A 14723-nucleotide genomic window follows, 5' to 3' on the forward strand; every position below is an offset into this window, starting at 1 on the left:
CCCACTTGCCTTGGATTAAGCTCCATTGAACAGACCTGAGTAGGATTCTGAGTTCTTCTGTTGAGGATTGCTGTAGTCTGTAGTGGGAAGGGAACAGCGTTCCGTGCGCCTTGGTGTTTAGTCATGCCGGCCACATGACCACGGAAACGTCTTCGGACAGCGCTGGCTCTTCGGCTTGGAAACGGAGATGAGCACCGCAACCCTAGAATTGGACTCGACTGGCTTTCGAGCAAGGGAACCTTTACCTTTACCTTTAAAGCAAAGAAAAGCTAAGGAAAGCTAAGGTAGTAAAAAAAGCCAAGCTGTAGTGGGGGCAAAGCACAGAGGAAAAGACCAAGAGCGAAGGTGGGGATAGAATCATATCAAGAGGGCAGGGAAGGAAACCCACTGGGGGCAGGGCAGGGGGATGACGACGACTTGCTGATGACTAGAGATGTGAAGGCCCCGGGGGAAAACGGAAAAATTCGGGGGGAAACCGTCCCCCCCCCCCGTTTTTTTCTGAAAAATTGAAAAAAGAAAAGAAAAAAAATTGATTATGGAACGTTTTATTTTAACGTGATGAATAAAATATTTTAAGACAAGGTGTTCAAATATCTTCCAAATCATTTCTAAAAAATATGTATGGTGTCAGATTGATCTGTGCTCTGAGGACAGGCAAGTCCTAGGTTACAAATGGAACTCTCCAATGCAAGAACAAGATGCATTTCTTCCTTAAGGAGGTGCTATTGTCACAAGAAAAGAAAAAGGTTTCTGTTTTGTTTTTGCATGTGGGTGGATATTCTGTTTGTAATAATTGTTTGGATACACTATATTTTTAATAGGCTAGTTGTGATAATTTCATGCCAAGTAAAAATGTCCATAGTCATATTTTATGTTCCTAAAGTAACAGAATGACTTTCAATCTGGAAAAGAAAAAAGAAGTGCTAATGTAGCATTTTTTTTCAATTTTTCCGAAAATTTTCGTTTTCCCTGGGGGGGAAATGGGTTTTTTTCCCGAGCTTCAAAATTTCCAGAAATTTTACATCTCTGCTGTTGACACAATTATGTCACTTCTGGTCACACCAGAACCTACATAAAGCTAGTTGGTTGGCACTCGGATTAGGACTGTTGATTTTAACTCGTACCGTTCCCTTTGGTAATATGTTTTATTCGTTTATACTATACTGTGTTTTATGGCAGCGCACTCTTAGTTTGGTTTTAACAAACGTAAAGTTTATATTGTTAGCACCTTTTACCTTGCTGAATTTTGGAAATTTTACTATTTGGCCATTGTAATTTATTTTTTCTGGTTTTATATTGCTGGCTAATCGCTGTTACAATAAAATTCATAAAGCTAGGGGATTTACTTGGACAAAAGCTTTAATCAGAAAAACTAAATTCACAGAATAGTAAATGTGCAGTAGGGAATGAGTGTCGACAAGAAGGGCTGGTATTTGGATGTGGCGCTGCCAAGAAAGATAACGGCAAGTCACCCCTGCTTCTTGCTGGCCTCGACAGCTCCTTGCTGGGACTACCATACAGGCCAACCCGCAAATTTTCTGATAACAAACTATTAATTCCTGTGGAGTCAGGAGTCTTCTGAAATCTTACAGAGTAACAAATTCATCATAGCTGAACTCCATTTCATTACACAAAGAGGACTTTTAGCCCATGTTTCAATAGATTTGTTAGCATTTGAACTGCCAAGACTCATAGAATCATAGAATGTTAGAGTTGGAAGGGACCTTGCAGGTCATCTAGTCCAACCCCCTACACTCTGCAGGAGTATTGCCAAAAGAGAGCCCTACAACATACCCAAAAGATGGTCATCCAGCCTCTGCTTGAAAACATCCAGTGAAGGAGCACCCACCACCTCCCGAGGCAGACTCAACCACTCTTACAGTTAGGAAGTTTCTCCTGATATTTAGCCGGTAACGACTCCCTTGGAATTTTCACCCATTAGATCTAGTCTTGCAATCTGGAGCAAGAGAGAAGAGATCCGCTCCATCTTCTACATGACAGCCCTTCAAATACCTGAAGACTGCAATCATTTCCCCTCTAAGCCTTCTCTTTCCCAGGCTAAACAGAACCAACTCTTTCAGCCTTTCCTCATAAGACTTGGATTCCAACCCTCTCACCATCCTGGTTGCCCTCTTCTGGACACGCTCGAGCTTGTCAGCATCCTTCCTAAAATGTGGTGCCCAAAACTGGACACAGGACTCCAGGCGAGGCCTGAACATAGCAGAATAGAGCGAACTACCACCTCCCATGCTCTGGACACAATGCTTCTGTGAATGCACCCTAAGATTGCATTAGCTTTCTTTCCAGTCACATCGCACTGCAGGCTCATGTTTAGCTTGTGATCAACCAGAACACCCAGATCCCTTTCACATGTGCTGCGGTCAAGCCAAGTCCCTCCCATTCTATATTTGTGCCTTTGATTTTTTTGTACCTAAGTGTAGGACTTTGCACTTCTCTCTATTGAAATTCATTTTATTTGTCTCCGCCCACTGTTCCAGCCCATCTAGATAATTTTGAATCCTGACTCTGTCTTCTTCAGAATTAGCAATCCCACCCAGCTCCGTGTCATCTGCAAATTTGATAAGTATCCCCTCTATGTCTTCCTCCAGGTCATTTATAAAAATATTGAACTCTTTTTTTTCTAGTTATGAATGACGGCTGAAGTCCTTACAACAGTGTGTCTTGTTTCTGAAGCTCTGGCTTGTAATTTACTGTGAACTTTCGCAATTTGTGAAAGACCTGGCATGGCTGGCTTTAAAGTGAGATTAAGCAAATTCATGGAGAATAGCTCAATCAATGGCTATTAGCCATGACAGCTACAGGGAGCGTCCATGTTTGGGATAATATACCAGTGACCGTTGCTAAAGGGAAGCAACAGTGGAGAAGATTTGGCCTCTGCGTGTGGCCTTTCCAAGGCAACTGAATGCCATAACAAACTGGAAACCGTAGCAGATGGACCACTGGTCTGATCAAGCAGGTCTCCCATGCAGTTAAAATGATGTTCTAGGGTATGATAGAAATGTCACAAGCCTGCAGTTTGTGGTACTTTGGAGTATAGGAGATGCTGCCGATATAACATGGATAGGCTGAGCTTGGCAGAAAGCAAGATTTTTTTTTAAAAGAAGAGATCGTATGCCTGCCCTGACTGCATATGTAAAGAACTGTGTTTATTCAGTGGGGGAGAGGGAAAGATCTTTTGCAAATGCACAGAGGTACCCTTTACAATGTTACTTTAAATACCACAAAGCCCTTGCCTTGCAAACTGCCCTGCAACTGTCCTAAACCTGTGATGTGACGGGCTGCCCCCTCCACTATTCCCACTTGCCCCCGTAACAGAGGATTTCTGGCTAGGAGCCTGGGTTTACTGGAACCACAAGCGAGGCTTGCAAGAAACACATTTCAAAGGGGAAACAATGCAGAGAAGCCAACAGCTGAACAGCCGGGCTGAAGAGAAATGGAGAAAGAGGCGGGAGCCTGTCCCTGCTCCGTGTTGCTCAGCCAGCCAAGATGGACAGGTGACCCGCCGACGGCCTTTAGCAGACAAGACATGACCAGTGAAGTGCCACAGGAGACGTAAATCAAGAGCAATCCCTCCAGGAAACTTGACACTCTCCGGAGAGGCAGAGGCAGGCCGGGGCTAGCGATACCCACACACGCACACACCTTGCGACAAGGAGCCGCGTCCTCACGCATGCACGCACCCACGGTTGCAGATCTGGCAGCAAACCAAGAAGAAAAGCACTCCAATCACAAGGTACAGGAAACTATTTCTGGTCAGGGGGAAAGAATTCCACGCCGTTCCGTCTCCAGGGCAACAAAACAGGCAGAGACAAGCACAGAGCAAAGAATTCCAGCTCACTCCAGTTGTGTGGGGACTCCTCCTGGAACACGGTGGCATTCGCCACCAAGCACACAGAGAAAGGTCAGGCAGAAATGGCCGTGGAGTCCCCATCGCTGACTCACTTGGAATGCAGACAGGTCGTCAAGCCACAAGTGCTTCTTCCAAAGGGATCACGGGGCCGTCAGAGTGCGCTGCAATCAAGTGCCCTGGAACAGACTCGAGCAATCCACCTGAGGGGGCCGCTTCCCAAACCAGTCTCTGAGATAACGTCCTTCAGTTTGGAATCTGACTTTCCAAACGGGGGTTTTCCACTCTAGCTACAGACTTGCACATTGGTAACAAAAGTTCTCAAACCAACAACTGCTGGTCTTGTTCTGTTGGAATTGCAAGTTGCTTACACTTCGGTCATTACAGAGTTAAAAAATTTTTGTTAGGAAGCAGGATGTTACTGTTACATAATGTATTCAAGGGCGGGAAAGTTTGTGGGAGTTGTTTACCCTAATGAAGTGAGCCGTAACCTTTGTATTGGCCAACTAACATCTTGTTTGTAGAAATGCTTTGATCTAGCATTAATGTATTCACAAGTTTATGGCCCTTTGTGTGAACCAAAGCGGTAGTTCTCTTCTAGAAGCCAAGACAGATAGAAAGATGTAGCTGTTAGCATATATTACTGAGAGTCACTAAGTATGTAACCTTTTATTTTATTTCTTTTATCCAAAGTACCCTACCCATGTTTTATTTTGTTTTTATAGTAAAGATATTTTTCTTTTACTAAGTGTGGCTCTTGTGTTTGCAATACAACCGTCGACCTTGAATTAAGAATCCCAACATATTCCCTTATCCACCAGCCATTCTTATAATCCCTAATTCCTTATGTGATAGTATCTGCGAAGTGTGTTACCAATAGGTCCAGAAACCAACCCATAAAGTTCATGCACCTTACTGATGGAGCCTTACCCTCCAAATGGGAACCTCAGACTCGCAAAGCCTCTCCTCGTGGCCGTAGGTTGGCTTTTTGCAAGACTCGCTTCAAGACTCCCTTTCCATGTGGATGGCCAAGAGAAGGGCAACATTACCCTGACCCTCTCTGAGGCAGGCCCACACCCGGCACGGAGGTGGGCTTCACTTTGCAGTCGCAGAAAAGTGCACGTTGGTTTTAAGTCCAGGATAGCGGCCATGCTGGTACAGGCCATGGCTTTTCCCGGATTTTATGGTGTGAAATTCAAGATCCATTATTCTCGGAAGACACCTTCTGTAATGATTCAGCTGTAAGTGGAGCATTTCCCATCTAAATGTCTGTATAATCTGTGAGCAGAGCTCCTTAGGGAACACCTTCAGATTCTCTTCCTGTTTCTCTACCACGAGAATTTGGGGATGCGCTCTCAGTGTCTTCAGACTCGGTGAGCAGAGACGTTCTAAGCAAATCAGATTATAAACAGTGGGTCTGTCCTCAACAATCAGGATCAGAACTGGAACGGCTCTCTCAAATTACCTTTCAAATAGAGTGTGCAATAGAAAGGAACGTCTCGGAGCCTGCTTAATTAGCGGCTCAAATGTTTACAGAGTGTTTCTGGAAAATGTAATACGGGAACCACAGTAAGGAATTCCAGGCAAGGAAGCCGCAATCTAGATTAGGCAGCACTTGTAGTCATGCCTGGAGGCATCCTTCTTCGTGTCCTCCGTTCTGGTAAGATCTCCCCCCTCTTTGGTGTAGTGTAGAGCCAGTTTGGTGTAGTGGTTAAGTGCGCGAACTCTAATCTAGGAGAACCGGGTTTGATTCCCCACTCCTCCACTTGCACCTGCTGATGTGACCTTGGGTCAGTCACAAGCTCTGGCACAGCTGTCCTTGAAAAAGAGCAGTTTGTGTCAGAGTTCTCTCAGCCCCACCCACCCCACAGGGTGTCTGTTGTGGGGAGGGGAAGGGAAAGGAGTTTGTAAGCCGCTCTGAGACGCCTTTGGGTAGTGAAGGGCGGGGTATAAATCCAATCCTTCTTCCTTCTTCTTCCTTCTTCTTCTTCTTCCTTCTTCTTCTTCTTCCTTCTTCTTCCTCTTCTTCCTTCTTCTTCTTCTTCTTCCTCTTCTTCCTCTTCTTCTTCCTTCCTCTTCTTCTTCCTTCTTCTTCTTCTTCTTCGCAGGAGGGACAGCACAGAACAGACTCTCCAGGTTGCTGAAACGTCAAGCCCAGAAGACTTTTCCAGAGGTGCAGGTGTCGAAGAAGGAGGGTCACTCGGCTGACTCTCCAGTAACAGAGACCAACGCCAGAGCTCTCCTCATCTCAAGCAGAATGAAGCTCTGAACCAAGTCTTTGTTCAACCCCTTCGGGATTTGTGCATGTCTAATGGAAAGGCAGACAAGTGAATGATTTTTAGCCACAGTAAAACCCGCGAGCAGCACCCACAGACACACGGAGGGTCTCAGGGAGCAGCATCTCCCAAAGGCAGCCGCCGTCTGCCAGTCTACGCGGGCATCCGAGCCGCAGCCATTTGGGAAAGAAGGCAGGTGGAGAGCCACGGTGGGAAAGGTCAGTGGGCCGGCTCAGCTGTCACGGGAGGAAGAGAACCCCCCGTGTGGCTGGCCGGCCGGGCGGGCAGGGAGAGCCACCCCCCAGAGCAGCTGCCATCCCACCCTCGCAAGAGGGAGCCAGGTAAAAACAGACAGCCACAGCTTTTTAAAAAATGGGCCCGTCCCAATGGAAATGGGGCCAAGCTCAGGGAAGCTTGAGAAAGGGGATTCTTTCCCCTGGAGTCTGGCGTGCTGACTGAGTCAGAACATCAGTGCTGCACATACTCCTCACAACAGCAGTAGAAAAGAGCCAGCGTCCAGCAGCACCTTCAAGACTAGCAAAATCTGTGGCAGGGGATGAAGGAGTGAGCAGTGACTCACAAAAGCTGATCCCCCAGCCACCATTTTTGTTAGTCTCTTTTTGTATTTTTGCACTGTGTGTGTGTATGCACGTGTGTGTGTGTCCGTGCCTGGACGTCATGGTGACCTCTGGCGACTCTTACGGGGGCACGGAGGACATCCAGAGGAGTGGCTTGATCGCCTGCCTCTGCATCCCGGCCCTGGTATTCTCTGGAGGTCTCCCGTCCAAAGCCTTGCCAAGGTCGGCCCTGCTTTGCTCCCGAGATCTGACGGGCTTGCGTGGGCTATCCAGGTCAGGACAAACGTTGTTCGTCTTTAAGGTGCTACTGGACGTTTGCTCTTTTCTACCGCTACAGACAAACTAACACAGTGACCCATCTTGATCTATCCTCACAAAAGGAATGTCCTCTTTGTGCATGCGCATGCGCGCACACACAAAGCCCATCACCATGCAAGCGCATCCGTGAGCACTCTCGAAGACCCAAAAATACCACCCTCCTCCAGCCAGATCCTTCTTGAGACCAGGCCCACCGCTTGACCCTTTTCCAGCCAAGCCACCAGATGAGCGAGAAGAGGGAGAGCGACTCACGGGCGCCTCCTTTCCTAGGCTCCAACGTCTGGGTGAGAAAGGCCTTCCCCCAGGGACCCCCCACGGCTGCATCTGGTTGCTGCTAAGTGGCCCTGACGCCAGCATTTTGCCCGCGGCTGTTGCACATAGCCCCTAAAAGGAAGGGCATCAAAGAGAGGGTCTACTCTTTAGGGATGCAGCAAAGACAACACACCACCCCCCACGTCTCCTTCTACAGTACTGGGGGGGGCCTGAAGGAAACATCCCCCGCCCCCTTGTGAGGGGTCATTTTGATGGACACTTTTCAATCTGTGCTACCACACGGCATGGAAAGGTGAGGCCAACTTTGGAGAGGCGAGGTCAACAACCAGCACGCTCGACCAGCATGGTTAGAGCCGGCGTGGTGTCCTGGTTAAGAGCAGCGGACTCTAATCTGGTGAGGCAGGAGGTTTGATTCCCTACTCCTCCACCTCCACATGAAGCCAGCTGGGTGACCTTGGGCCGGTCACGGTTCTCTCTGCGCTGTCTCAGTGCGCCCGTTGTGCGGAGAGGAAAGGAAGGCCACTTTGAGATTCCTTCGAGTCGAGAAAAGCGGGGTACGCAAACCAGCTCTTCTTCTCGACTCCTGGCCTTCCTCCGATGTTGTCACCTGGCACTGGTCATGCCTCTTGAAGGCCACCACACTCCTCACAACAGTTGAGGCCATTCCTGTGCAGATGTTGCCCACACCTGCTGAAGCCTTTTGCCTTCTTCCTCAGGTATGCTAAGGGATTCAGATTTACTTCACGGAACTCAAGGCCCAGTGGCGGAAGCATTCTATACATAGGTCCCGTGTGGTGTTGTGGCCTTCAGGGGGAGTACACATGGAGTCCTTCTTTCTGCAGTGTTGAGTGGGAGCTAATTGGTGGTGGAAGGGTGAGGAGGAGGCAGCTGTTTGGAAGCAGAGACTGTGGAAGATGTGAAGAGGCAGTCGGTCCGAGCGTGTTCCATCCTGTGCTGTGGTGAAAGTATTCCTTCAAGCGTAGATGGCAGAAGATGGCCTGCAGGTCTCCACAGAGCTGTATTGTCTATGTAGGTTTGGAGTGGAAGCCTCCCAAACAATTTCATGAAGGCTGTTTGATCAAAGGGGAGTAGCCACTGAAAACGCTCAGTGGCTCTCAACCTTAAGAACATAAGAACATAAGAGATGCCAATGTTGGATCAGGCCAAAGGCCCCTCCAGTCCAACACTGTGTCACACAGTGGCCAGAAATACCAGGTGCCATCAGGAGGTCCACCAGTAGGGCCAGGACATTAGAAGCCCTCCCACTGTTGACCCCCCCATGCACCAAGAAGACAGAGCATCACTTGCCCCAGACTGAGAGTTAAACGTAAGAACATAAGAGATGCCAATGTTGGATCAGGCCAAAGGCCCCTCCAGTCCAACACTCTGTGTCACACAGTGGCCAGAAATACCAGTGCCATCAGGAGGTCCACCCATGGGGCCAGGACATTAGAAGCCCTCCCACTGTTGACCCCCCCCCCAAGCACCAACCTTCCTAATGCCACGGCCCTTTAATACAGTTCCTCATGTTGTGGTGACCCCCAACCATAAAATTATTTCCGTTGCTACTTCATAACTATAATTTTGCTACTGTTATGAATCGTAATGTAAATGTCTGATATGCAGGATGCAATCCCCCACCGCGATTTGGCGAGACTTGGGAGCTCTATCCTAAGACCATCGAAAATCTGTGTTTCCAATGGTCTTAGGCGACCCCTGTGAAAGGGTCGTTCGACCCCCCATTCTACCTAATTCTCTGTGCTCCTTTCAAAGCTTTCCTGAAGGATCCAGAGGAGTTAGCCATGTTTGTTTCTAAACAGTAAAAAGCCCAGTAGCACCTTTAAGATGAACAAACTTTATTGTAGCACAAGCTTTCGAGAAACACAGCTGTCTTCGTCAGATGCATGACTGTGACGAAGAGAGCTGTGTTTCTAGAAAGCTTATGCTACAATAAATTTTGTTAATTTTAAAAGGTGCTACTTGACTTTTACTCTTTTCCTGAAGGATGTCTTCTTGAGTCTTCTGTTCTCAAACACACACTTAAACTGAAGACGAGGCATCGGCCCACCCATACCCCCTACTTCTGCAACTTCGTCTGCCGGACGTTCCCAGACCACACTCCACCCCTTCACGAGAGAGAGAAAATGACTGGTTCCAGACTAGCACGCTTAACGGAAGGAAACTTTGGATCTTTACTTCACTGAACATTTTGTGAAGTCGGCTACTTAACAAAGAGTCAGAGAGTGATTTCAGCTTTAATGAGCAACGCTTAACACAACCAGAACAGAACTACCAGAACAACAATATTTGCATTGCAGCTGGGCTCCTCTTAAACTATCCAGGGCTACTGTAGCCACGCCCTACTGTACATTACAACCAATAGGATTGTAAAGATATAGTCCAATCACTGACGTTCCCTCTCTGGGAACTGGATGTTAGGTGACTGGTCGGCTCCTCCAGGGCTACCAATAGGAATTGAGGAATTAGGATCCTTGCCCAGGACGATGCTCTGCATAGTGTCCCAATGAGTGAATTCACGTACACTTTATACTGATTTGAATACACCACACATTTCTTCCCCACAGGAGGAGGGTGTGAACATCTTTTATACATCCTTGAGCTGTTAACACCGTAGGGAGGACATCTGCTCCTATACAAAATGCCACAACTTTTACATATTGGTGCATTTAATTGTATACATTTATTTAAATGTAACTTCCCAATGAGGTTTCTGCCATTTGTTGCCTTTTAGAGCAACACCAAAAGTTGCTTCTCTTCTGATGATCTCTCTATATGTGGAATATACTCAGGTGTAGGAGCTGCGGTGGCTCAAGTGGTTGGTCGGTAGTTCAGCAGTTCGAGACCTGGGTGCCGCCTGACAAAGTGAGCTCCCGTCTCTCGTTCCAGCTCCTGCCAACCTAGCAGTTCGAAAGCAAGAAATTGCAAGTAGATAAATAGGTACCACTTCGGTGGGAAGGTCACAGCGTTCCGTGCGCCTTGGTGTTTAGTCATGCCGGCCACATGACCATGGAGACGTCTTCGGACAGCGCTGGCTCTTCGGCTTTGAAACGGAGATGAGCACCGCAACCCTAGAGTCGGACTCGACTGGCTTTCGAGCAAGGGAACCTTTACTTTTAGGGGAAACATGTTGACGTCGTCAGGTGAATGTCTGCTTCCCCATCATCTATGAACTCTGCAAAGGAAGAGAGGAAACAGAAACATCCCAGTAACCCTTTAATGGGCTACCTGTGGCAAGGGAGTCTTGCTTCCCAGTCAACCCCGCGGGGAAGCTTCCGTCAATGGAGATGGCTGCTCTTCATTGTCAAGTTGTTGATGTGCCACAAATGAGGAAGACGGGTGGACGCAGACAAGGGGGCTAGCAGAAATCTTTGCATTTACCTGATCCATCACGACAGGAGCCCCTCTCCCGAGTCAGCTGTGCACTTCAGCACCGCATCTGACTCAGTTAACACTCCCAGGGTAAGACAGGAGCCCCTCTCCCGACTCAGCTGTGCACTTCAGCACCACATCTGACTCAGTTAACACTCCCAGGGTAACCACCACTACGGTGTCGTTGAAGTGCGGTCGCAGGACTCTTAGTTATTTGCTTGTGTTCTCCTGGGCAGGATTAAATGGCTGGCGCCTTTTAAAGTGCAGCGCCCTCCAGACTCCATCGTCAAGCTGGAAGAATTTGAACTAGCTGTCCCAGAGAAAGAGAAAGGAGTCCAAGCAGTGGGCTGTTCCAGCACACTGACACAGAATGGAAGCCAAGCATTTGCCACACGCAAGTGCAAGCTTGCTCGTCCTCTTTGTGAAAAATAAGACCAGGGCTTTAAGTTGTCTGAACAAGCCCGTTCTGCATCATAAGAAGAACATAAGAGCCCTCCTGGGTCAGAGTAGGAATGGGCACGAACAGGCTCACGAACAAATGTTTGTGTTGAATTTTGGGCGGTTCATGGTTTGTAAAGCAACATCCCATGAATTTGAAGGCAGTTTGTGGCAGTTTGTGAAGAGCAGAAAAGCAGGGGTTTGAGCCGTTCCGAGCCATTTAATCCCCTTCTTTCTGCTCTTCATTGAAAACAGCTGAGTGGCAGGGAGCAGAAAAAGCAGGGGTTTCTGAGCCATTTAAACCCCTGCTTTCTGCTCCCCATTTCTCAGCTGTTTTTCCCCACCTCAGCAAAAAAGCAGCAGGGAGCAGAAAGCAAGGGTCATGAACGGATATGAACAGCGGCTCTACTGCTCACCTTTGCAGGAGAACAGCAAAAGGGTGTCTCACACCAGCCATTTATTTTCTCATCAACAGCGACAATTTATTACATGGTCAACAGACCTTCTAAATACAAACGTTAAACCTTGCTCACCAGTGGCGGCCAGATGACCATCAGAAGGGAAAGCCTCCAAACGCCTCCTCCACAGAAATGGTTTTTTTTTTTTTAAGTGCAGTGTATTCAAAGCTGCCTTGAATGCCTAACATGTGTGAAACATCTAATTGGAATGTGATGTAAAGCTTCGTCCTGGGCTAGGATCCAAAGTCATCCAATAGTATTGCTGGCCCAGGAAGGAACAAGCCAATCACTTCAAGCAAGCTCCCTGAGCGGGAACGAATGTGATTGGATGTTATCTCTGCAACCTCATAGGTTGATATGTGTACAGTGGGTGTGGCTACATTAGCTGGGAATGTTTAAAAGCAGGACAGCTGCAATGTAAAGGCTGTTCTGGCTGTCAGATGTTGATCCGTGTTGGAGTTGTGTTCGAGTGGAAGAATAAAGTTGTGTTCTTGCTGAATCACTCTCCGACTATTCTGTTAAGCGAGCGACTTAACATAAAGGCCCCCCCCCACTAAGGCAAGGAGACACAATGTCTCTTTTAAACAGCTCCCACACTGCACCTTGTAGCTGGATGCCCTGTAAGTATTACAGACTACAGGGACACACACACACACTCTCTCTCTCCCTCAAAACCACCCACCTTCTCCCCTGTTATGTGGCCTTCAGCCTTTCCAGCATCCGTGTCACATGACAGGACGAGGGCTTGCCAGAGTTATGACCACCCCGGCTTTCTACACAGTAGGTCCTTCCGAAAGTGGGAAAGACTCAAGAATTAGCTCCAGAGGGACTTGTGACCCAACAGAAAGGGCTCCCAGACCCAAGGCCTGATCCACGGGTTGAAGACTACTGCCCTGTAACAACCCCCCCCCAAAAAAAACCCCACACACATACATTTACAAGCCGTTTTACTTTGAAGCGCCCTCCAAGTAGCATGCAAGAAAAACAAACAAACCCAAAATCGGTTTCAGAACAAATGAAAATAAAAAATTACAATTAAGCAATTAAAAGTCGCAACGTATTAAAACGTTCCTCCATTAACCCTGATAAATAATGAGCAAAACGAAGTACAGATCGGCCATTAAAAGCCTTGGAGAACAGGAAGATCTTAAACGAACACTGAAAAGACAGCGTACATCGGCAATCCCTGCTAAGCCCATTAACTTTGATGGATTTAGAAGGGTGTAACTTTGCCTAGAAACTTCCCAGACCTGACTGAACAAGCACTACCGCCCAAAAGGCCCTCTCCGTGGCCACCACCCATCTAATTCACAAAGGCAGAGGTACCCAGTGTTAGATCGCGGCTAACAAAGATCCGTAGAGTGGTTTCAGCAAGTGAATCAGCTTTATTGAAGTAACGAACAAGCGCTTGAAAGCATTCATAACCAGAACAGTTTAACATTGGGAGCTAGGCTCCTTTTAAACATTCCCGGGCTAACGTAGCCACACCTATTTACAATAATCAACCAATGTGGTTGTTTGGATAAGGACCAATGAGAGTCTTTCCCTCGCAGGGAACTGGTACAGTTCTGATTGGTCGCTAGTACAGAGCGACCAATAGGAACCTGTTCGTTTGGAGGAGCCGTAGCTTGGCTTGAAGCTTTACATGGCAGGTCAATGAGGCGATTCATGTAAGCATTTCAATACATTACACCCAGAGATGGCCTCTCAAGCACATCTTAAAGTCTGGCAAGTTTAGGTGGGAGGAAGCAGCCCTTCCAAGTACTTACGAAAGGCTACAAGCAACAGTTGGGCTACCAAGCTCGGCCAGAACGTCTGATCTCTCTGGATACGACAGTGTCCCATAAACTGTGGGAGTATCAACTTTGCCCAGTTTCTCTCCTGCCCTTTTCCTAGCAAACATGCTACCCTGCTTTTAAGAAGCGAGCAGCAGACCTCAGAATTACATACCCCAATGACAGCTGGACCTCTGGGAAAGTCGTGCAGTCTCCGTATACAGATCACGTGATCTCACGGGCCAAAGGGCAGCCTGCTCCTTATCTACCACCAATCACAAGAGCCAGATGGTAGCTATGAAGAATGCCAGCCTATCAGTGGAAGGAGCGCGCAGGTATGGCTCCTGTCAGATGATCTGGCTTTCCAATCACAGTGCAAATTAATCAGTCTCAGGAGGACCCTAGAACACATCAGCAGACCTCAGAGAGCACACATGGGCCACTACAGGAGAGATGGTGCTTCTTTAAGCAATGCTCCTTCAAGGGAATCTCAAAGCAAAGACCTGGGGTGGGGGGAAGCCGGATAAAGCACGAGACCACCACTGCTGCCGCCGCCACTGCTGCTGCATGGAACATGTGAAAGACAGAGGGTGCAAAAGTTGACCAGGACCAGTGTTCCCTCTAAGCTGAGTTAGTGTGAGCTAGCTCACAGTTTTTTTAGCCTCTGGCTCACACGGTTTTGTCTTAGTTCAGGAAGGAGGGCTCCAGAGCTAACTAAGTTATTCAGTAGCCAAATCACCTGCTCACAGCTTTTATGCCAGTAGCTCACAAAGTAGAATTTTTGCTCAGAGGACTCCACAGCTTAGGGGGAGCATTGACCAGGACTCCATTGACTTGCTGTCTTTTAAAACAGATATATGACTTAACATCACATGGAGCCTTATGTGATGGGAAGTCATATATGATTCATATTTGTTCATCCATTTCCTTAAACTACTGTTAGTCTTTTAAAACACAGGCATGTAATTCTTCCGAGCCACGCTTGTACCTGACAGTAAATGCAACCCAGTGCAGTAATCACTGTGCACACAACTAATCCAAAGAGAAGACTTGCGAACTTTCTTTCGCCTGGTTCGGCCACGGCTGCTCTCACATCATATCTTTGCATATATCCAGACAAGGGCATGACTTATTTATATTTATTTATTTATTTATATTTGAATTTCTACCCCGCCCTACCCCGAAGTCTCAGGGCGGCTTACAGGGCACTAAGTGCCAGATTAAAACAATACAATGATTAAAACAATAAATTACAATAAAATAAACAATTTACAATACATTAGAAGCAAGTTTCAAGCAAGAGAAAAAAGATCTTATCTCAACATAGCTCCCTTGATCTTATCCTAGAG

The 14723-nt window shown here is 47.5% G+C and overlaps 1 protein-coding gene across 1 annotated transcript in view; it reads right to left on the reverse strand.

Annotated features, from left to right (window-relative positions):
• The window catches only part of LOC107122036 (calcium/calmodulin-dependent protein kinase type II subunit gamma-like), a 193713-nt gene that overhangs the window by 153253 nt on the left and 25737 nt on the right, over positions 1 to 14723 (reverse strand). The window contains exons 3-4 of the mRNA XM_015425061.1: positions 13369 to 13508; positions 10713 to 10756 (exon numbers count right to left, since the gene is read on the reverse strand). Of these exons, the coding sequence (XP_015280547.1) occupies positions 10713 to 10756; positions 13369 to 13508 (184 nt within the window). The remainder of the gene's footprint in view (positions 1 to 10712; positions 10757 to 13368; positions 13509 to 14723) is intronic.

Source organism: Gekko japonicus, unplaced genomic scaffold (assembly GCF_001447785.1).
Source record: "Gekko japonicus isolate JY-2015 unplaced genomic scaffold, Gekko_japonicus_V1.1 scaffold2680, whole genome shotgun sequence".
NCBI lineage: Eukaryota > Metazoa > Chordata > Lepidosauria > Squamata > Gekkonidae > Gekko > Gekko japonicus.